Source organism: Sprattus sprattus (genome assembly GCF_963457725.1).
Source record: "Sprattus sprattus genome assembly, chromosome: 4".
Lineage (NCBI taxonomy): Eukaryota > Metazoa > Chordata > Actinopteri > Clupeiformes > Clupeidae > Sprattus > Sprattus sprattus.
In genome coordinates this window covers 12,703,438-12,726,383 of record NC_137923.1, presented here as the reverse complement: position 1 = coordinate 12,726,383, position 22,946 = coordinate 12,703,438, and the positions used below count along the sequence as shown (strand labels likewise).

The following is a 22,946-nucleotide window of genomic DNA, read 5'->3' as shown; positions in this document are numbered from 1 at the left end:
CAAATCTTTAAAGGTAGACATACTTCAACCACAACGTTGGGAAAAAAAGACAACAGCTGTAGGTCTTTTTTGTGGGTACAGATTTGTTTTACATAGCCTATGCCGTAGAGGGCTTGCTGTACACATACATCGTTTTGTAGGCTGTCAAAGGCTGACGGCACACAGGTGACCTAATCCTCCAGTATTACTATTCATGAGTCAACCAAGAGGAACGCGGGCAAATCTCGGAGTGTGCAGCGTGCGCCGCAAAGGGAGAAAGGAATGAGACAACGAAAAGACGGAAAGGAACGAAAGAGGCAAAAATGACTTAGTGACTGTGTGGGAAGACAGGGGAGGAGCTTACAAAGTATAAACTTGAATGTGTTCTAGCAGTTCACCGTGGTAAACTATGACAAAACTGGACATAAGGACATTACACACCACAAGTTTACCTAGACGTAGAGAAGTAAGTTTTCCAACTCATATGTTTGAAATTGGGACTGCTTGTTAACATCCACAAAGCCGCCTGTTTGGATACGATAGCCAAACCAACTAAGGACAGGCTCCCACATCAAGAGTCCTGGATCTGGTGTCGTCGGACTGCATGCGTGTGTGAAATATTTACGCCAAGAATAAGAAGATATTTCGTTTCGTTGTACGGAGAGAAAACGAACATTCCTTGAAATATGATCACGTTATTGTTTCTCATATTGACTGCCCCTGGTGTGCTGTCTTCCTCGACCCGTAAGTACAGGAGTTGCATGTGATACGCGTAGGTTACAACCAACTAATCACTGCATGGCTGTATATGCCCTAGTTCTTGACGCATCCAGTGATGTTTAACCAATAGGCCTACCGTGACAGAACCAGGTGAGACCAGCCTTCTGTGAAACACATAGCATAACATAAATCGCTGGACGAAAAATTGTCAGTTGACAAATGGTCAGTTTCACATGTGAAATTTTAGCATCAAATGTCATTTGTCTGAAACATTTAACAAGTAAACATTAGTTAATTCCTTGCCTGGAGGTCTTTGTTAGACAATATGAAGTGTGTTTTTTATTTATTTTTACATAAATGTATATTATTATTGAGAAATCTCACAGGGGCTAGAATTTCAGCAGGTCAGGCCATAATTAATTTAACACATGGAGAGTGGTACTTTATGAGCCGCAACAAAACAGTTACTTAATTTCCCCGCGCATTTTAGAGTTTGTGTTTAATGTTTTCCCATTCCTCAGTTTTACCTTTGTCTGACTAATCAGTTAATGTCGACCGCATAGAGGCCTACAAACTGCCTGCACAGTTCAAAGGCTGTTCACTTTAGTCTATTGTCTTTTCTTACCTATGCCTCATCTTGCTTTCACAGCAAGGTTTAGTCATATTAGTGAGTAGCCTGTATTATCAGTACTTTCTGCAAATTTCTGCCAAGCCATGCTGAAAATGTTTCAGTTTGCTTTTGCAGTTGCAAATGTTTTAATTACTCCAATTAAACCCAACAAGCTACAGTATAATAATTTAACAAATTAAGTTAAATAACTTTACCCCCCCTGATACATTCAATTATAAAATTAAATAATTTAGTAGAATTAATTAATTACTTGAAAGACTGTGGATGTAATTGTGTGAATCTGTATACATGAATGTCAATATGTAAAAGCAGTGAATCACAGCACTTTCACCCTTTCCCTCTAAGATCACTGAAGGCAAGCGTATTGAATTTTAAAAGCACACTCACGCAGCTGGATCCGAGCCCTGAGCAGAATATAAACAGAGTTCAGGAGAGTAACACAGAGACATTAGCAGGCTTTCATGTAACCTTGCCGAATGACAACACAGAGAAGACCGTCACAAAACAGCCTCCCATTTTTCATCATCACAGTGGGAGCGGGCTGATCCTTGGGCTTAACGGCGAGGCGCTGTATATTTGCCTTGGTTTAGAGTGTTACCTTCGTGATCACAGGCCTTTGGGCTTACCTCACGAGACTTTCTGAAAACAAATGATATTTCACAGCCCATTTCCTATGCAGACAGTTAAAATAAATAGAGATAATTGCCACTATCATTAAAATGTTTAGAGGAAAAGGCTTGTTTTGTGTCAAGTCCAGATTTTTCCTTCCCCCTATGAGCCTTTGGTGTGACGCTGTCATGCTTAAAGGTGATTTAAATGAAATTCAGTGGCCAAGCATAACCTCCTTGTAATGAAAAGTGTAGCATGTGTATAGGAAACGCTCAGCTTAAGTAACAATCCCATTACACTGGTCTCTGAGGTATATAACTTATTTTCATTTTCTATTCTCGAAGCTAAAGGCCTGAACCTCAGTCGGGTTAGATTTCCGAAATGAATAAATGTCCTCATCATTCTTTGTACGCATGGAATGGTTACTTAATGATTTAAGTTGCAATTTGAATAGTACTTAGAGAGTTTGGCAGTTAGAGTTAAGTCATCTCTTTTTTGTAACCCAGAGCTGGCTGGCATCTACCCCCAAGACCCGGCTGTGCAGATCGGCACCAGCCTGACGGCCACCTGCTCGGTCAGCTCGGAGCTGGGCCTGCACGCCAGCTCGCTCTTCTGGACGCTGAACGGCAAGCGTCTGCCCAGCAGTTCTTACAAAGTCCTCAGTGCCACGGCCCTCCGCGTCACCATCCCCCCACTGCCTGGGTCGCGCCAGCGCTCCGGGGACAACTTGGTGTGCCACAACAGCGGCGGACACGTCCTCGCCGGCACCTGCCTCTACGTCGGCAGTAAGTCCCTGCTGGGGAGACAGAGTGACAGACAAACAGACAGATAAGAGGAAGAGAGAGAGAAACATACAGAAAGAGAGGTAGAGAGAGAGAATTCTTTGAAATGGTCATGCCAGTAAAGGTTATTTGAATTTGAAGTTGAGAGAGAAAGAGAGAGTGAGAGAGAGAGAGATGTAGGAAGAGAGAGAGAGCGACAGAGAGAGAGAGAGAGGGACGGAGAAAACGAGAGGGAGAGAAAGAGACGGAGAGTAAGAGAGGGAGGCAGTGTCTGTTGAGTTGAAAGCAGCAGATGGGACAGGGAGTTCAGAGCTCACAGCATTTAAATTTGACCTCCTGGTTGTTGCAGTTGTTGCAGTATTTAATATTTTTTTTTTTCTGAACAATGAACTCATACTTATATAAGCCCCTTAAGATAGCTGTATGTTCTGGTGGCTTACTTTAAGCCCCTGTGTGGTCCATTATACTCCATCCTCACTCCTTAACTTTTACTCGCCCTTACTTTCTCTCTCTCACACACACACACACACTCCCTGACACACAGACACACACGCATACATACACACTCCCTTGCTGACACACACACTCCCTTGCTGACACACAGATACACACACTCCCTTGCTGACACACACATACTCAACTTTCTCTCACTCCCTTACTTTCTCTGCCTCTCACACACACTCAACTTTCTCTATTATTCACACACTTCACTTTGTCGCTCTTTCACACACACACACACTCACTTTCACAGGAGCACACACACACACATGCAAACACACTCTCAGTCTTTATTTCGCTGCCCCTTTCACAACGCTCCTGCCCTTTCACACCTTATATTGACTGGTGTTTTTTTAACAGAAAAATACATTGCATTTTTGAATAAACACAGTAATGCTTGCATGGAAAATAAACTCACATTTGTGTTTATGGACACACAAAAACACACACACACACTCACACACTCTTTTTTACACAACGTTTATGTCAAGAAGATGAGCCTGTCTGAAACGTTGCGTTCATCCAAGCTAAGCCTCAGCTTCCTCTGAAGTCAGGCCTGCGCGTCACAGTCGGCCATAATCGCACGCCGACACTTACTCTCCCCTCGCCGCCTTTTGTTCGGAGTTGAATGGAATCTTGGCAAGAGTCCTGAAGTTAAACGAGGAGGACAGCTGAAAGCGCTCATCCGTTGTTGAAGACGTGAAAGCCCCGCCGCTGTTTCTCCTGCACAGTGGGACAGCGAAGGGGTTTTGTCGGCACCTTCACGATCATTTTCACATCTGTTGCTTTGACTTTGTTTACGCGCAGGTTTTTTATAATGTGTTTTACTGCCTTTTGCTGACTTTTAACACCAGTCAACTGAATTGTGTTTTTTCGTGTGTGTGTTTCCCTCTGCCTACCCCCTGGTCCCTCTGTCTATGTCCAGTGCCTCCAGTGAAGCCAATCAACCTCACCTGCTGGTCCAGGAACACCAAGGACCTTACGTGCAAGTGGGCTCCGGGGGGACAAGGCGAGACCTTCATCAGAACCAAATACACCCTGAAGTACAAGCTGAGGTGAGCCAGCTGCCCCCTATCCCCTTCCCTTCCTCACAGTGGACATGCTTCAGGATGCAGTCTGAGATTCTGAGGGGAGGTTGTTGATATTTGAGTTCATCAACCGATCAAATTACACCCTCCCTTCCTTGCTCATTTAAAGGTAGAGTCCGAGATGCTAATCCAATACACCTTTTGTGAAATCCAGCGAATTACAATCCTCTATTTGTCCAGTTTTGGGCAGAGCCATGCACTATTCCAGCCAATCAATACGTTGCTTCAGGAGCATGAAAAAAAGGGGGTAAAGTTTGATTGGCTGTCAAGCTTAAATATCAACAACCTTTCGCCAGAATCTCAGATTCTACCCTCTAACAGCTTCACAGCCTATAATCCAGGCTTTGATGAGGCACTCTCTTGATGTGTTGCCAGTTGACCAAGGGTCTGATTTATCCAAGTCATTTAGGCATGTAAAATGTCTAAGCCTGTGTAAAACCTGTAAGTAACCTTAGTATTCACGCTGAGCTTAATCTCTTGGCACCGGGTCAAGGATTTAGACAATCACATTTGTAATTTGAAAACCTTAAGCACATGTTAGGAGTCTTCATGCTCTGTATGAAATTGTATATAAAAACACAACCATTCAATTAAGCTTAATTTTGCTTTATGCCTGAGAAAAAAATCAATTTCCATTTTGCCTGAAAAAGTTGATAGGAAAAGATGCCGCTCAAAGGCTTTCGGTTCCAAGAACACACACTCTCTGCTCCCCCCACCCCCACCCCCCTTTTCTCTCTTTCTCTATCCCCCCTGCTCTCCCTTTCTCCCTCTCTGAATCTCATGTATCTCTTTGTCTACGTCTTTGTCTTTGTGGTCTTTAGGTGGTATGGGCAGGAGAAGGAGTGTGAGGACTATAACACAGGCCAACCGTACACGTGCTACATCCCCCGTGACCTCGCCCTGTTCACACCCTATGAGATATGGGTGGAGGCGTCCAATCAGCTGGGCACGGCCGTCTCCGACATCATCTACCTGGACATCCTAGACGTGGGTGAGTGGTGGACCTTTGACCTCTTGACCTCTTGACCTATCCCAGTAGCCACTGAACTATTGTACGGTGTAGTTGGCCAGATTGGGAGAAAGGAACTCGAGAGCATCCCTGTCTGTCTTTGGCAACGGAGCAGGGTGGAGCTATGACGAATTGCTGTGGACTCGCCTTTCCTTTTGACAAGCTTATACCCCTTTTAAGTTTCATTCATTGCGCCCACACAGACACCTTCACTCACACAAAGACACGCACGTGCATGCACACACACACACACACACACACACACACACACACACACACACACACACATACATACATATACACACACACACAGTCACACACACATATTTTTTTGCCCTCACACACACCCCGCTGGCTTCCGTCTCTCGCCCTCCTATGAGAATGGAATTTTACAGGCTCTTGAGTAATCCACGTAAAACCACAAACCCCCCTCCGGCCGTAATACTTGAGTGGTTTTGACCAGAGATGTAAGAGTCAGCCCTGTAAAGCCCTTTAGATTCCCTTATTATCTCCTAGAGTCCTGCAGGGCTGGCCACAACTCCAACAAGATGCCTTACTCTCATGGGAACCCCACACAGAAAAAAGCTTTGCAGAAACTTTCATAAAAATGGAATTACAGACTTTAACAAGATAACATGGTAAGCAAGAGAGGAAACTCTCAGGCATCTCCTCAGTTGGCCACGTGTTCCACTCCTGTAATTACCCAGCCTTTGTCTCGGGGTCCCACCCCTGTCTGTGATGCTGAAGCAGTGTGAGAGTGCCACTGGAAGCGTGACGCACTGATGTGCACACACACACACCACACCCAAATGCTCTCTGCCTCCATGCACACACACAACAGGGAACATTATTGCTCCCTCAGGCATGCTAAAGGTTATTACAGATTACAGGCATGATTTGCTGAGGTGTCTTGGCCTACAGGTGCATGCTAAAGTGGTGCATTCTTTTACTAAATGTATCCGTGATGAAACGCCTTGTTAACCCTGGTCCTGAACTCCGCCTGGGATCCTTCCAAGGCTTTTTTGGGGGGGGTGGGGGGCTGTGGCCTTCTGTGTTGTCAAGGTCTTTTTTCCCCTGCTTCCTTTCTTTCATTTCCAAATGAGTTGGGCCAGAACAGTTCAGGGTAAACTCATGTTGTACTCTCCAGGCGAAGAGAAGTACAGAATCATGTTGCCAGGGTCAGAATAATTTCGTATGCCAGGGTCAGATGTTAAACTGGTATTATAGGACAAAATGATGAGAGGAATCCTGTTACTTTTTTATTTGTAATGTTTATAAATGTTGTACATTTCTTTAAAGTTCTCTGTCAACGGACTTTATTAAGCTAATTAGTTGATTTATTGAAGTTGATTCTGATAAACGGACGACTACTACATGCACTGTTAAACCTCTGCATAACATTAGAATATTCCCTCAAGTGCTCCAGAATGAAAGCGAGGGGGCAGGCATTGGTCCTGGGTGAATGAAAACAGTTGATTTCTTTCTCTACTGCGGTAGCGCCTGTCTCTGATTGTACCCTCACCTCTGGTTCTAGTGACAACCGACCCCCCCGCTAATGTTCACGTGAGCCGCGTGGGTGACCTGGAGGACCAGCTGAGTGTCCGCTGGGGCACCCCACCCGCCCTCAAGGACTTCCTCTTCCAGGCCAAGTACCAGATCCGCTACCGGCTGGAGGACAGCGTCGACTGGAAGGTATGTGGCTGCAACTAATGTTTATGTTTATGTTTATGTTTATGTGTATGGTAATGTTTATGTGTTTGGTAATGCCTATGTTTATGTGTTTGGTAATGCCTATGTTTATGTGTATGGTTATGTTTGTCCAATTTGCAGATTTTTTTTTAATTTCAACAATAATATATAATACAATGGACAGGATGGGTGTCTGCCAAATGAATGAACATAAATATCAGCACAGATTCAAAGTGACTTTGATAGAATGATAGAATAGAATGTAATGTGAGATCCAAAGTGACTTAAATGATAGTATAGAATTTAATGGCAGAACCAAAGCGACCTAGAATGATTTAATGGTAGATATGGAGCCTGTGTCAATGTCTGTATGACTTAATGCACCACAGAGTATTTGAAAAGTGGGGTTGTGCCACGTCGTTTTAATGGGTTGTAGTTGTCAAGGCATGTTTTTATTGCATGCCTCCCGCCTCTTTCCTCTTTCAAATGCTTTAAACTCCATTTCAGTTCCTAGAGTTATTTACTTATTTATTTTCTCTCACGTTCCCTTTTTCAACGCTTACAAAGTAGATTTTATTTGTAATAGGATGTTGAAATGCAAGCACACGGCATTAGCACATTCAGACCTTAATTCGCCTCTCAAATGAAGGCATCTCACTCCACCATTCCTGAGTTTCTCATATGGACCCAATCATTAGGCAGGTTTCCTCTTGGGCTGGGCAGAGGCTTTGGTTACATAAAGTGGAACGTTTCAAATGGCTCTGCATCACAATGCTGTCAGGGCATGAATTGGAAGAGCTTCGTAAACACAATTTAGTCAATGACATAATGGTGCCTTATAAATATTTGCAATTTCTTAAGCTGTAAACAAAGGAATACTTTTTTGGTTGCTCACATGCTCAACCTAGCATAATGCATGCATGTAAACCAAATTGACTCAAGTCATAATCTTATTATCTCTATATTGGCCTCATAACATTGGCCACAAGATTTCTCTATTAAGATGTAGGGTTAACATCACCAGGTTGTTTTTGCGCATTCATTCAAATTAACTGAAATGTGAGCTCTTAGTGTGTTTATTCCAAGAGGATTGTGCTGTAATGATACTGAACTGAACCTAAATATTGATCAATTAGAAAAGAAACAAAGGTGCACTGTTTGGAAGTGACATTTTTAGAAAGCCATTTAAGAAATCTTCAGAAAGACTTTAGTAGAGAATGGCAAAGGAGTCAAAAACAAGTGGGCTTGTCTTATTTAGACATTTTGTGCCTTGACGAAGGCCACTATGGCTGCAATGCATAAACCCACTTGTTTTTAATGTCTTTGCCATGCATTAGGCTTTCTTAAGAATTCCACCTCAAAACAGTATGCCTTTGTTTCTTCAAATTGACACAAGACGACACAATTTTCTTAAAATGCTTAAAATAATGACTTTGGAGTGTGAGTGGGGAGAGGGAAATCACGCTCTATTTCTCAAAACTTGCAAACACAAATACATAACTGCACACTCATCTTCACAAACTTCAAATTTTCATTATTATGTCCTGCTATGCTGCCTGCTATTCCATTATTCCATTCCATTATTATGTCCTGCATCTCCATCTCAGCTTTACCTCTCTGACAACTGCCCGGGTAGCAGCGAGCTCTAGAAACAGATACGGCCCAGATCTGGCCCACCTTAACGCCCCAGCAGGCTGCTCTCCGGACTCTCTCTGGTATTTAGAGGGGAAATTAGCGGAGGGATAAACAGCCTGGGCCGTGTCTGCGCGTTGTTGGCGCTGTCTTCGCCGGGGCCAATTACTCAATCTGTAATAACTAATAGATAACAGATTTACTCTGGGGGCAGTGTGTGTGTGTGTGTGTGTGTGTGTGTGTGTGTGTGTGTGTGTGTGTGTGTGTGTGTGTGTGTGTGTGTGTGTGTGTGTGTGTGTGTGTGTGTGTGTGTGTGTGTGTGTGTGTGTGTGTGTGTGTGTGGTCTTTGAGAGTGTTGTGTGTGTGTGGGTTTGTGCACGCATGTGTGTTGTTTGTGCGATTCTGTGAACATCTCATAATGGCTTTTTCGACACTGAATGTGGGCTTTGGTGGAAGTGTCATTCATATCCCCTCCCTGAAGCAGTGAGGAGTGTGAAGAGTTTTTTTCAGCTCATTAAAAAAGCCCTCCACCTATAGAGGAGCGTGTGTGAACCCGTTCGTGAATTGCACAGCGATTCCCTCTCTTTGTCCCGAGTGGCTTGAAGTGTTCTGTCGGTGTTAGAACATGAAAGGCATTTGTTTTGAAAGCCGTTGATGTTGATGTGACTTGCTCTTTCTCTCTCTCTCTCTCTCTCCCTCTCTCTTTCTCTCTCTCTTCCTACAGGTGGTAGATGATGTGGGGAACCAGACTTCCTGTAGGCTGGCAGGCTTGAGGCCGGGCACGGTGTACTTTGTCCAGGTGCGTTGTAACCCTGTGGGCATCTTGGGCTCCAGGAAGGCTGGCATCTGGAGCGACTGGAGCCACCCCACAGCAGCTTCCACTCCACTCAGTGGTGAGTACTGAAAGAACACTTGTGTAAAAAGTCAAAAAAGAAACTAAATTGTCTCTTGAAATAAATAACAGCCGTATTTCCATGCCGTATGTGACATAGGTAGTGAACTGACAAAAAATGTCCCCCTTGGTATAAGAAGTTGATTTCTGATTCTAGTGTAGGCTCTTGGCAGGTTAGGGTTCTTTTCTATATTATTTAGTGAGAACAGTGTTGTGCAAAAAAGGCAACCAGCAGTTTCAGCATGGGTGGCATGCACCAGTGCCATTTATTGTGAATAAACTGATTAAATATCTGTAAAACATAAGATATCAGTAAAACTAGCTAGCCTCAGGGAAATTGGTCTTCCCAGTTGAGCTAGGTTCTGGTCAAAAACTATTTATACAAGGGCGAGTTTTACTTTGCCTCGGTCGTCTTTGTGCTTGCTTAGAGGTGTAATACTTCTTTTTGGTTTTCGTAACTTGTTAGTAGACCTACAATGATTACATTATTCCAAAGGTATAGGAAAAAGGCAGCTTTCACACCATTTCAATTCATTCTGATTCATTGTTTAGGGTCATTATATTATGTTCACATTACTGACACCATGAAAATTAAATAAATACACTTCATAGCACCTCAAACCAAGAAACGTGATGCAGAGAATGCAGAGCACACATGTATACTATCGGGTAAATACCATTGTTGTCCAGTCCCCTCAAAATAGCATCTTTATTTGAATACATTTTTTGGCAACAAAAACAGCTAATTTTACCTTTGGTTAGGCCTCTGGTTCTGTAAAGTTCATTGACACAATGCACATTGGTAATGGAGCAATAGGGATAAAGATAATAAAATTTAAGCTGATGAAGTCCTTCCACTCTCAAATTGATGTTTACACTTTTATAACCACAAAGTTGATTGTTTAAAGTCTGTTTCAGCCGTGCACTTAATGAATACAATCTTTATTCAAGTAATTATGAGAACACAAAACAGGTCAAGTTTGTTTCTCCAAAACAACTTTTATTACTTTCAACATGTTTGACAGCACACTGAATAAAACAACAATAGTGCCCTAGAGCTTGGCCTGTGCTGTGCAATGAAAGAGGTTCTCAAATAGAACACACTGTGGATTCTACTGCATCTACGCTAATCTCACTGTGTCGTCCCATAATAAAACACATATTGCCGAGACAATGCAATCAAGTCGCATGTGGAGCACTCACACATGAAACACATTAGCCAAGTCATCCCCATCTCGATTTCGTGGTTCACCAAAAAGCTACAGGGGATCATTAACTTGATATTTTTTCCCCTCAAGCTCCCCACGCACTCTAGATTCACAGATTACGTCTTCTCTGCCTCCGCCTTGCTGCGGTGTTAGCCATCTGGAAGCACGGAGTCAGATATTTATTGAAAGTGGCCAGGATTTATTTTTATCCGGCTTTTTGTTTGGGGTGCAGTGTAAACTGCGGCCACGGATACAAGATAAGCCTAATGTCCAGAGCAGCAATCCCTTGACAGAGTGTTTAAATGTGGTTGTTCTCGCGATTTGTACTCAGAGAGGCTGACGGGTGGCTCGTGCGACTCGAAGTCGGGCCAGCAGAACTCCACGTTAAGGCGGGACCTCAAGCAGTTCTTCGGCTGGGTGCGCAAACACGCCTACGGCTGCAGCAGCATGTCCATCAAACTCTACGACCAGTGGCGGGTCTGGCTGCAGAAATCCCACAAAACGCGCAACCAGGTAGGTAAAGACCCAACAGCCTATTTATTTATTTAACCTTTAAGTCTCTACTTCTTCTGCCCTGTTTATAAATCAGGACTTGGTCTGTTTACCCCTATTGTCTGTGTAGACGACTACATCCTCCTCAGACCAGCTGTCTCCACTGTCGCAGTTTTATTGAGTTTGTTGTTTGTGTATCTTCGAAGCCTCACACAGTTCAGCGAGATGAATTCCCTTGTTAGTGCACAATTTTTTTTACGACAATCACAGGAACTTCCACCAGACACCACAACACAGGCACTCTGACATACACATGTAAATAAAGCCAACCGACCATCTAGCTCTTTTAAGTTCCCCCTGTGTGATGTGGTTCTGTTTGTTCTGTTTAATGACATGCTCCAAATGGTGACCAGAGGGACTAAACCAAGTCCAGTTAGAAGGAGATTTTGGAGTGGGTCCGGGCCAAATGTGGGCCTGACCTGGTCCTGATCAGTGCCATATTAGGGCCAAATGTATTTCTTTGTCTGAGTCAGATGTTATCTGGAAGTGTTTTCCTAGTGCTTGTTTCTACTTCAGGAAGCTGCCATACACTGGCTTGATGCTGCCCTTTGATACATTATTTGAATGCACATTTGAAAGATAACTTAATTTGCTTGAATTAATTTCATTTTAGTATGAATTTTAGTGACTATAAAGACATTTTACCTGTATGTATAATGATTTGCATCTTTATTCCCAGGTTTTTCAAGACGATAAATCCTAGCACCTGAGCTTTCATACAGTGCCAAGAGGGCCATTAATATTTGTATGAGAGACCTAACCTTCTCCAGTCTGGACTGTTGTGTGGCTCTTCCCTACTAAGAAAAAGAGCCTGTTGCAGATGGAATTTAAAAAAGACTTTTCTGACTGCAGAAGCTTGCGGGGTGCAGAGGAACTCTGTTTCAGCACAGAACCTGCTTAATTCCCTCTTTCAGTAACGACAAAGCACAAACTTCAAAAATGGTCTCTCCTATCATGGTGACATTATCTAGACATCATTTTCTAAGGGGGACCAGGTCAGCAACAGAGGAGATTTGCACATTGACGTCTTGGAATGATGTCCAAGCAATTTACACATGTCTGATGACTCACCGTCTATATCTGCTTTAGGGTCATTCTGAAACAACTCCAGCAGCTATGAAAGTGTAACTTTTGAAAGAATGCATGAAAGCCATAACACAACATCAGCAACCATTTAATGTATTTTTTTTCTGTTAAGGGCAACCAGATGATTATGTTCTCTGCTCAGACCAGAAAACAGTTGGGGTATGAATGTGTTGTCAGGGGAAGAGAAAGAGGAGTTTACAGTTATCACAGTAAGGTATACCTCATGTAATACCTCCGTTTTTAAAACACACATTTTATGTTGGTCAGAGTGATCACAGCCCACACCAAGAAGTCAACTGTTAAACTCAGATTTCAATGTACTGGAAATCTGCCACTATTTATGGATGATTTGTGGGTATGAACGCTAGGGCCTTTATGAAATCACTGCTTTGTATCGCTTTTGTCCATGACCACCCAGTCAAACAACGGAATGGGAAGAAAAGAAGAAAACTGTAGTTTTCACGCCGTGACAAATCGGTACTCCCAAAGTAAACACCCTTAAACCATGGATTAAGAGGGAAGAAAAGACGCCAAGGATTCTTTTGATCGGACTCTGGATTTGAGAAGGGGCGCCCTCGTTGCTTCCTTAGACTTAAACACCCGACTTTATTTTGGCATCCTAATTCACAGAAAATGGATTTACTGGTGTTAAGGTGTTTGTAGCAATGAACAGTTTGTGAATAGTTGTGTTTATATTTGAATACATTTCACTGCTTTTATTTTTGTACTGAATTGTATCAGCATATTTAAAATTGTTCAAAGTTATGTTTTTGTTTCCCCTAAATTATGTATAGTTACTTATTATATTGCTGACTGAAATTTTAAAACCATAATATTGTTATACAAAACATTCTTTGAGATCAACCAAACTTGAAAATGAGCGTGCAATCATTTATTCCAGTTGTAACATGCCTGCGCAATTCTGCAAAATGCATATCTCCTCCTTCCAAAACAACAAAAAAGGACCAGCTGCCCCGAGGCAACACGCAGAAAAAGCCGGATTACGATCCTCCACAGGCGAGTGAATTCATGTGTGTGTGAGCGGTCGCTTTGAGAGATTACCTACGTCTCAGGGCCCTCTCCACGGTCAGTAACTCACCCCGCGGCCTGGGTGACACTGGTGGGGAGCTGGAAAGGAAAGCTCCGAGTTTCCAGGGTGGTTCCCACTCACACTGCGCCAGACGAGACATGACAAGAAAGCCCTATGATATGACACGAAAATGTTACATTCCGTATCCAATCTGTATTGGTCATATTAAGCGCTCGTGATTCACTGAAAGAAGTAATGCAGCGGGTTGGGTGTTGTTACATCCGCACTATGCCAAGTCCAGCAGTGTTTTAGGTAATGTCACAGCGACGGTCGGCCACTTGAAAGTAGGGTGACCGGGTGTCCTACTTTGCGCTGTACTGCACAGCATTTTGACCCTTTGCAAACTGATATAATGTCCCGTATTTGTATTGATAATTTTGATTTGTCAGAAATAAACACAGCAGCGCCGCTCATCACTAATGAACAGCACTACAACTCAAAATCACCAACTCGTCTCATACAAATGAAACATAGCTAAGATTTGTAAAGAGTTTTGCTTTCATACAATGACTAAGAAGAGTGCAGTAAAGGCGGTCATCAAGAGCCGTTAATCAAACTGTGGGGCCGATTAACTGTGTTATGTCACAAAAACCAAACGTACACAAACTTTGCAGATAGATAGGTGAAAGGTTAAAGCTACCAGGCGACATCCTGGTCTCAAAGAAAAAACAATAACCTGAATGGGTGAAAAAAGTGTAAAGAGTTATTTTTTTTATTTTGATTTGTTATCCCTTCTAACCATGCTACTCATCCAAAAGATTTGCATTTTTAAATTGTTGTATTTTATGTGATATTTAATTTTGTTCCTTATTTATGTTGCAGTTGGATTTGGTCAGGTCAGGAGTATAACTTGAAAGACCTGAGCTGCATGATGCCTGCTGCTTTGCTTAAGGACAGTTGCCTTTGATGGGCCTGTAATGGCCAATGCATGTTGGATGACTATCAATAAACCCATGTTACGTTGCAAAATTAGAATGCCTTTGGGATGACAAACAGCTCTGTGTTGACAATATCTTTCATATAGCAAAAGCTGTGACTGTATCTTTTATGGCCTAATTGGTGTGCTGTGGAATCGACTAGAAGACAAATGTTTACGAGCTGAAAGGCAGAATACTGTTTCTTATTCAGTTGGACAGCCATTATATCAAAGTTTTAGGTTACCTCTCAGCGTGCGTAATATGTCCCACACAAACATACCACTCCTCCCATATTTGGTCTGTTTGCATCTGGTCACCCGACTAAAAACATAGGCCTACAGGTCAGCCCCCTGCGCTGGCCCCTGTACACAGCTCACAAGGTCCAGAGTTAGAACAGGTTAATATTTAATGTGTGTTTGCTGGTCAGTTTCCATTTACACTTGCCGTCAGGCTCTGTCCTTTCTTTGAGGTTGATGTTCATGCAAAGATATTGTTTAAACGATCTGTCTAGAAAACAATAAAGACCAAATGATATGCTATTCAAGAGGTGCCAACGAGAATAAAAATAATATTTAGATCAATCAGAAAATCACATCACAGCATTTTTTTTTTATTCCATGGTGTTGCATGCCCACAATAGTAACTCAATAGGGGTGAAGTTGATAGGCAGTGTTACTTCAGGACACAGGAGAGGTCACTGGAGTACCAGAGAGATTGAATTTGATAACAGTGATGGACGAGGGAGATTATGCAAGTGGACGGGCGGTGCAGAGTTCTTGAGGATTACTTAACAGATACTGTTACTCGAGACTGTAGCCGTGACTCGAGGTGACACATTTGTCCATCGGATCTGCTGTAGTTGCACTGTAATTTAGCCATGAGAAATGGCGTGCAGTAGTCTACAGGCGGTATCATCATTCCACCATCCTTATTTCAAGACTGAGCACCCCCCCTCCCCCTTCTGGGGTTAGTTTGCTTGGACAGCCAGGTGTTCACGAGTTGGAATAAAACTAAACAGATTCAGCATTGTGGACACCTCCACTGGGCGATTCTACACAGTTTTGTCAATTATGCCTCTTTTCTGTTTTGACAATGGTAAGATTTTCTATGAGTCTAAAGGGAGTTTTTCTAAATGTCAGCATCTTCCTGAAAACTGAGGCGTTGCTCAACATCTGTCTCTTTTTGGATGCTGTACAAGGGTTTGACATGATCTCATTAGTGTTATTGTGTGTCATAATTCATATGAGAATGTGTCTGCCAACAAGTTGAACGTTAAGCTGAAAACGTCCCCCTTCCCTCAAACGAGGATAAGGTTTCTGCATCTCGTAAAAGTCATATATTATTCATTATTCAGACTGGATAGTGGGGTGATCTATGAAAGCCACAGAGGTTTCGAGTCGGAGTGGAGGAGTTGCACAAACGCCTCTCTGTTGATTCCACTGCAAGGGCTAACGCGGTGCGGAAGATTGGTGGTCCATGGGGGAGGTCTTGAAGAGGAGGCCCATGATCGCTGGCAGAGAGCGGGGTAAGTGTGGCAGTTTCCTGGACTGAACTTTGACGTGCGTCAGATTTTGTATTTCCCTGGAATAAATCTACCGCTCCATTGTTTGAGAAAAGAGGGAGACAGCTTGTAGATTTTTAGTATAACAACTCACAAGCTATTAGTTAATTTGGATCACATATTTGACATTTCTGGAGTGACAACCCAGAACATTAAATTAAATACGGCCACGACTATTAGCTGCAAAAGTTGACTCCAAATATTTCTAGATGAATGCAATCAACAGTCCAAGTCAGGCTGTAATTCTTGTTTTGGGAAAAGCACCTTATGCAAGGCCCTTGGGAGGCTTTCTATTTTTACTCGAGGGGTACTTCAACAAACGCTTTCGTGTTGTGAATCTGTCTTTCTTCAGGACCAGGTCCAGGACGCTATGCTCTGCCTCCCACAATTGGTTACATTGGCCATGACTACACCAAGCCCAGCAGCCCGGCCTACTCTTTCCACAGTCGCATGAGCAGCAATAGTGAGAGACCTCACCTCGCCAACGCAACGACTCTTGACTTCAGAGCTATTTATGTATAAGGGCACGTTCCCAGACAAAGATAATGGGACTTGCCTTCAAAAGGGAATTGAGATTTACGTTCTTGTCGGCGTCTCAGTTTTTTGTCATTCTTTCTAATTATAGATATAAATGAGGGGTGGCACCGAGAAACAGCAGCCACTGTATTACACTCGTATCCACTAGAGGTCAGCAGATTGTGACTGAATAAAAAACAAATGCAACTCTGAAGGGTTACATACATAGGGCTGGTATACTAAGTAATGGATTCCGAAAAGCAGCAGGGGCGTAGTTAGGGGAAGAGGGGTGGGGTGTGTGGGTTGTTACCCTTTAAGATTCAGGAGAGCCAGCGCTGGACAAGGGCCCTGGGACATACATAGCAGTATACTGTATAGCAGTTTATGGAGAGTTAGAATATAGAGGATGATATTCATCAGGGGAGACAACATTTCTATCCATGCAATTTAAGTAACGTATAAATACGTATTGCAATTAAATAACAGTGTGATTTGTACTTTGTATCAACTTTGAATGTGTATGTAGTGCTATCTGTTGACTCCAGCCCTGGCCCACAGTATCACATTGATGCGAAGATTACTCGCTTCGGTCGAGATGGCACTCCCTCCTACTCTATGCTGGGCAGGAAGAAGAGATCAGGTTACTTTCACCTAACTATGTTGTCATCATGTTGCTAAATGTTCTGTCAATGATGTGAAAAGTAATCTTGTGACACTAGATGAACTCTAATTGCTTCCTTGATTCTCAATTTATTCAAAACTCGTGTCTGCGTGACTGTCTACTTGTCTGCGTGACTATGTCTGGTTTATTCCTTGCCCTCTGATCTGCATGGGAGCTATAAACATCAATCCTTGCAAGACTATTGTTTTATTACTAACTAATATGTTATTATTGTATGTGTTATTGTATGATAACATAAAATATATTATTATTTGTGGCATTCAGTAATGGCACATGGGGCCAAGCACAGTATATTGTCCCTCCTTACTTCAACCTCTGATAGTCCATCTCCATCTCTGCTATAGCTGAGCTGTTCCAGACTCCAGGCCCAGGGGCTTACAGCCCGGAGAAAGCACCGCCCCTGAACCTCCACTGCAGACCCCCGTCCTACTCCATCGGCTCGCGCACGCGCTACCGTGCCACGGACACCGTGCCTGCGCCCAACTCCTACACTCTTCCCTCCCTCATGGGCGCCCACACGGCCAACAAGCCAGCCAGCCCCTCCTACTCTATGTCGGGCCGCTTGAAAACGGGCGCGCCGTCGGAGGACCTTGCCATGACGCCAGGCCCCGGGAAGTACAACAGCACGGCCCCAAGTGTCTACCTGAACCGCCAGCCATCGTTCTCCATGCAGAGCCGCTCATCCATCCCCAGCGCTGCCACCCACACGCCTGGCCCGGGCACGCACAGCTCGGAAAGGGTGGTGGTGCACCTGCCACGGCCACCCTCCTTCTCTATGGGCATCAGGCACTCTGAATTTGTCACTCCACTGGTGGTTGATGTGTTAGATTGAGATGTGTATGAATACGAAGGTGTCGTTACGTGAGACTGTTCAGAGCTGTCAACGTCAGTTAACTTCACAGTGAGTCAATGTCAGTGTGTTTACAATAACTGTACAACATCTCCCTGAGAACAGTGCCTGTCTGCACAATAAGAGAAGGTAAGGAGGCTCAGTTAAATAATAATTTTACCAAATGGAAAAATCATACGACTTTAACATAGGGCTTCATAATCACAGGTAGGCCACCCGAAATGCCCACAGAACATTGAATAACCTGACTTATAATTAAAGTGACCATCAGGGACATAATGTTTTTTAATTGTCTCATGGTATTGTATAAGTCATTTATTATTCAAACATTCAATAAATTAAAGCTGTCTCAGTCCTCTGCACACAGTTTAATATCCACAGTATTTTATTTATTAGGTTTATTTCGTACAAATACAATAATAGATTATACAGAATATAAGACTTGTGATTTGTGTCTGCTGTACTTTTATTATGACTATATGTAGTAGTAGTAGTAGTAGTAGAAGTACACAATTAGCTGGATTAATTGCAAACAGTTCCCCTCTTTCTGACACATAACACTACATGCAGTGATGTCCTGTGTTAGCGACGTAGCACAGTGGCACTGACAGGCTCACTCCAGGCACTTCCTGTTCCGGAGTCCAGCAGTTCATGTGCAGACACCTGAAAGTGGTAGGTGCGTCCCACCTTAAGGTTGTCCAGAGTGATCATTAACGAGTCATACGATTCCACCTGCAAAGGGACCACTGATTAGTCCCATTCAGAGAACACATACAAGGGGTATTGGAAGACTGAGGAAGAACTGGGGTTTGACGTTCAGGTTTCTTTCATTAACTCTACTTAATATATGAATTAACATGAAGAAGCCACACAAGTACTGATGAACCAAACATGCAAATGCTGATGTTTATGGTTTGTTTTTGATAAGCAATCATACTTTACATAGTTCAATACATTTACATACAAACAACAAACCATAAAGTTCAACATAAACGAGCATCAAGTGACATTCAGTCCCATCGCTACTGCCTTTTTGAATACAGTCAATGTTAGTGAAGGACCGAAAATAATACACATCATTTTGTCAATTGTCAAGTAAGGTCTATCTTTTTTTAGTGGTATGTAATGTTCTGAACTTCCTGTGAATTGTATGAATATTGAATCATACTGTACTCTCAGTCATCCAGCAGACACCTTTACCCAAAAAGACTGTTCAGTCAGATATAAATTGATATCAGAATGTGTCCTCCCTGGGTATCAAGCCCATGATCTTGGTGTAATCAGCACCTTCCTCAGATCAGCGAGTGCACATCTACGGGTAGGGCATGTGGGATACTCACTTCAACAGTGTGTCTTGGTTCTCGAGTGGAGCCCCAGTAGTACCTGACTTTGTACTTCAGGGGGAAGAGCACGGGGTGTGGCCAGGATGGGGGATGACTCCACTTCACCAGAACCCGCCTCCCTTGGCTAGCCACTACTCTCACATTCACCGGAGGATCCGGCCTCACTGCAATAGCAAGAATCAGCAGGGGATAAGCCTGATATTAGACAAATGTTATTACCAAATGGAAAAAATGTAAGACCACCAGATATATTTTACAGTAATGAAAGACCTTTGCTGATCATTCAATCATCCTTAATTTAATATTTAACAAAGCATATCGGTGGCATCAAGTTTGTTTAAATCTGGTGTATGTACAATTATACAATTAGTATAAAATAGTATAAGAACACAGTTTCTACATGTTCTATCTTTCCTATAAACTTTGTCATTGGTAGGCAGACTTCATTGCCGCTGTGGCAATTCCCAATAATAATCTGACTCCTGATTAAAGTGTCTGGCTTCAGCAAACGTAAATAAAAGAAGACTGAAATGTCAATCAATGGGACAAACTATTCCTTCTAATTAGTCTAATAAGTCGGACCTGAAAAATGATTGGTACTGACTGTACTGCTCTAAATACTATATTTTAGTGTTGTAAATTGTTAAAAATAACTTTCACCTCTGTGATTTGTGTGGCCGTTCTGGTGTGAGAGCTTCTCTACATGCTGTTTCACGAGACAGCAAAAGGCTTTATGTTTAATTTAAATATGCCTTGACTGCTGACTTTGAAGAGCACTTCCACATTACCTGACCTAACTGCCTAACTAAGATTGCAGTGGTCACGATAAGCATGGCTGGCAGTAATACAGTATCACAGACCCTCACCATTCTCCTCCAAATCAAATGACATTAATTTTGTGGCACTGCCGAGTGCATTGATGGCCGTGATATTAATGATATAAGGCCTGCTGGCGAGGACCTGAAGGGTCTTCATTTCACATAGAGTGTCAGGAGATGCAGGAACAATGTGGCAAGGGTAGATCGTGCCAGAGACCCCATCTCTAAAAAGACCAAATAAGAGTAAATCACAGACATATAGAATACATCAGCATAGATGTAACATTATGTAACATAATGTAGCATCACATCATGTCAAAACTTGGTGTTTGGTTGTAGAGTGCTTTCCTACCTGTAGGTGATGATGTACTGTGTTGGCAAATAGGTGTTTGTCATCTGTGACGTCTGTGACCATGAGCACAAGGCCTTCAGAGGATAACTAGCAACCCAGCAGCTGATGTTTGGAGGAGATGGGGGATCTGCAAGAGACAATAACTGTGTGTTGATTTTCCCTTAGCTTAGTGTCCACACACTGGAAATGAGACTCTATGTGGATAAGAAATCTTCAATGAGAAGATACAACCAATCAAACCTTAGACCAGAAATGAAAACACACACACACACACACACACACACACACACACACACACACACACACACACACACACACACACACACACACACACACACACACACTCACTCACTCACTCACTCACTCACTCACTCACTCACTCACTCACTCACTCACTCACTCACTCACTCACTCACTCACTCACTCACTCACTCACTCACTCACACACACTCACACACACACACACACACACACACACACACACACACACACACACACACACACACACACACACACACACACACACACACACACACACACACACACACACACACACACAGACATTCACATGACATTTCCAAAACCATTCAAACACCCACAGCCAGGTTTCAGATCCATCTGAAGGATGTGGTCTCGTCCACTGAGGCTGTGGCAGGTGTAGACGCCTCCGTCCTCCAGCCTGGTGCTGTTGAGATGGAGCAGAGAGCCGGACATGACCAGAGACCCAGTCTGTCTCCACTCCACCTGCTCTCCATCTGCAGCACCATCACACAGCACTTTCACTTCTGATCCCACTGCCACATACACATCTGAGACACACAGTCAACCAAATAAAGACGAGTAAAGAAGAGTGAGAGCAGAAAAGCGAATGGATAACTGGATTTCGTTAATTGCACAATCACTGTTCACTTTGTTTGTGTTAATAAAACAATACAGAAATAACTGGATTTTCTTTCTTTTTTTTAAATAAGGAAAGACAATTTAGGAAGTCATGAAAATGTAAGACATTGCACTTCTCTTACCCCTGATGGGTCGGCCTTTCGGTGGTTGAGTTGATGAATCCTGACAGAGCCCTGATCTAAGAATAACGAGAGCAATATAAGCGTATGTGTAGTGCCAACAGCACATACTGTGTCTGAACATGGGCGATGACATCTGCATGTATAAAGAAGGTTAAAAGAGCAGCGGCAACTGACACAAGATAAACCCTTCTCTTGCATCACTTTGTTAATCATCAGAAAGTAAATCAATTCTGAACTCCAGTAAGAGATGTTAAACACGGCCTAGGAGACTGAAAGTTCCTAACATAATCAAATGAATAGATAAATAAACAAAAGATGCATACAGCACAAATAAAATCAAGAAAAAATGTAATTTATAATTCTTTAAAATATCTGAACTTTTCCTCGTTTTCACTCACCAGTGATAATTTTGTCGATAATATCAGTCAGGTTAACTTAAGCCACTGACTGTCATAATATGTGTCATATACGATCCACTCTGGATCATTTCAATGTGTTATCACTCTCCTGCCTCACTGACCGGATGTCTCATCCAAATGTCCACCCCAAATAGACATCCTAAACCTGGAAGCAGTCAAACTGATTTTACAGTATTTCTCTGTTCCTAAAACACATTTTTTCAAAGCATGCCTCGGTTTCTCTTAGCTCTAAACACAAATCCCAAAACCACTCACACAAAATGCAAAACCCTTTATATCTCCTGCAAAAGGCCACTTTGGTTTCAAAACACTATTATGTCACCTCAAAAGCGCATTTTGTTTTCAAACAACAAACACAGACCATTATTTGAGTAGACATTCTAAGCATTGATTGAACACTGATGTGCTCAATGGAAAACACTACTATGAAATGGGAAAACACTAGTATGAAGGCCTTATCAGGAGTATTATGCCTTTTCGTCTCCAGTGTTACTGTACGCTTTCTCCTGTTGTAAAATATTGTAACTGTATAATGTTTTAACTCAAATATGACAGTTACGACTTACAGTAAAGATTTCTTTTTTTTTTTTCAAAAGTGCTGTAGCCTTTACATCAGAGCAAACACAACCAAATGTGTAGATGATTTACACAGAACAAACAATAGGATATTGATACAGTCAACAAAAAAAGAAAGAAAAATGTAAAATAAAAAAGGACAAAAAAACTAGACCGCATCCTGTTCTTGCTCAAGAACAATATCAACAATTGTTGTGTTGTGAAACATCTGAAAATACAGTAACATTTGATTGGATTACAATACAGTACAGTAATGTTTCAGTGCTGATAGGACGTAATCAGTTGTGGAAACGTATATGACTTACTTGCACATAGTCGTATCATACTGTAATTGTTTGACTCTATCAGAGTTTCTGTCAAAAGGCACCCTGTACACCTGCTTCATTCTCGAGGTGTTCTGCCTAAGAACATGGTCCTATGTGGCT

General features: G+C 42.6%; 3 protein-coding genes across 3 annotated transcripts; 2 read left to right on the top strand and 1 right to left on the bottom strand.

Moving 5' to 3' along the window:
- The first annotated feature begins 619 nt into the window (after positions 1 to 619).
- Positions 620 to 12,029, top strand: crlf1a (cytokine receptor-like factor 1a). The gene is made up of 8 exons (XM_080836846.1): positions 620 to 723; positions 2,446 to 2,724; positions 4,145 to 4,274; positions 5,129 to 5,298; positions 6,851 to 7,008; positions 9,362 to 9,530; positions 11,069 to 11,250; positions 11,969 to 12,029. Exons 1-8 carry the CDS (start codon positions 666 to 668, stop codon positions 11,990 to 11,992), a joined length of 1,170 nt encoding a protein of 389 aa, XP_080692972.1. The 5' UTR covers positions 620 to 665; the 3' UTR covers positions 11,993 to 12,029.
- A 3,829-nt stretch (positions 12,030 to 15,858) lies between these two features.
- odf3l2a (outer dense fiber of sperm tails 3-like 2a) lies at positions 15,859 to 17,973 on the top strand (the record flags this gene model as incomplete). The annotated part of the gene is made up of 4 exons (XM_080836941.1): positions 15,859 to 15,907; positions 16,296 to 16,406; positions 16,986 to 17,099; positions 17,486 to 17,973. The coding sequence occupies 4 exons, from the start codon at positions 15,859 to 15,861 to the stop codon at positions 17,971 to 17,973; spliced, it is 762 nt and encodes a 253-aa protein (XP_080693067.1).
- A 600-nt stretch (positions 17,974 to 18,573) lies between these two features.
- ebi3 (Epstein-Barr virus induced 3) lies at positions 18,574 to 21,665 on the bottom strand (the record flags this gene model as incomplete). The annotated part of the gene is made up of 6 exons (XM_080836451.1): positions 18,574 to 18,723; positions 19,332 to 19,498; positions 20,201 to 20,376; positions 20,505 to 20,631; positions 21,104 to 21,313; positions 21,527 to 21,665. 6 exons carry the CDS (start codon positions 21,663 to 21,665, stop codon positions 18,574 to 18,576), a joined length of 969 nt encoding a protein of 322 aa, XP_080692577.1.
- Positions 21,666 to 22,946: the final 1,281 nt, after the last annotated feature.

Excerpts from the sequence above, each read along its gene's own strand:
- crlf1a (XM_080836846.1), top strand. The coding sequence starts at position 666 with ATGATCACGTTATTGTTTCTCATATTGACTGCCCCTGGTGTGCTGTCT. Across the intron at positions 2,725-4,144 it reads CACCTGCCTCTACGTCGGCA|TGCCTCCAGTGAAGCCAATC; the intron begins GTAAGTCCCTGC and ends GTCTATGTCCAG. Across the intron at positions 4,275-5,128 it reads ACCCTGAAGTACAAGCTGAG|GTGGTATGGGCAGGAGAAGG; the intron begins GTGAGCCAGCTG and ends TGTGGTCTTTAG.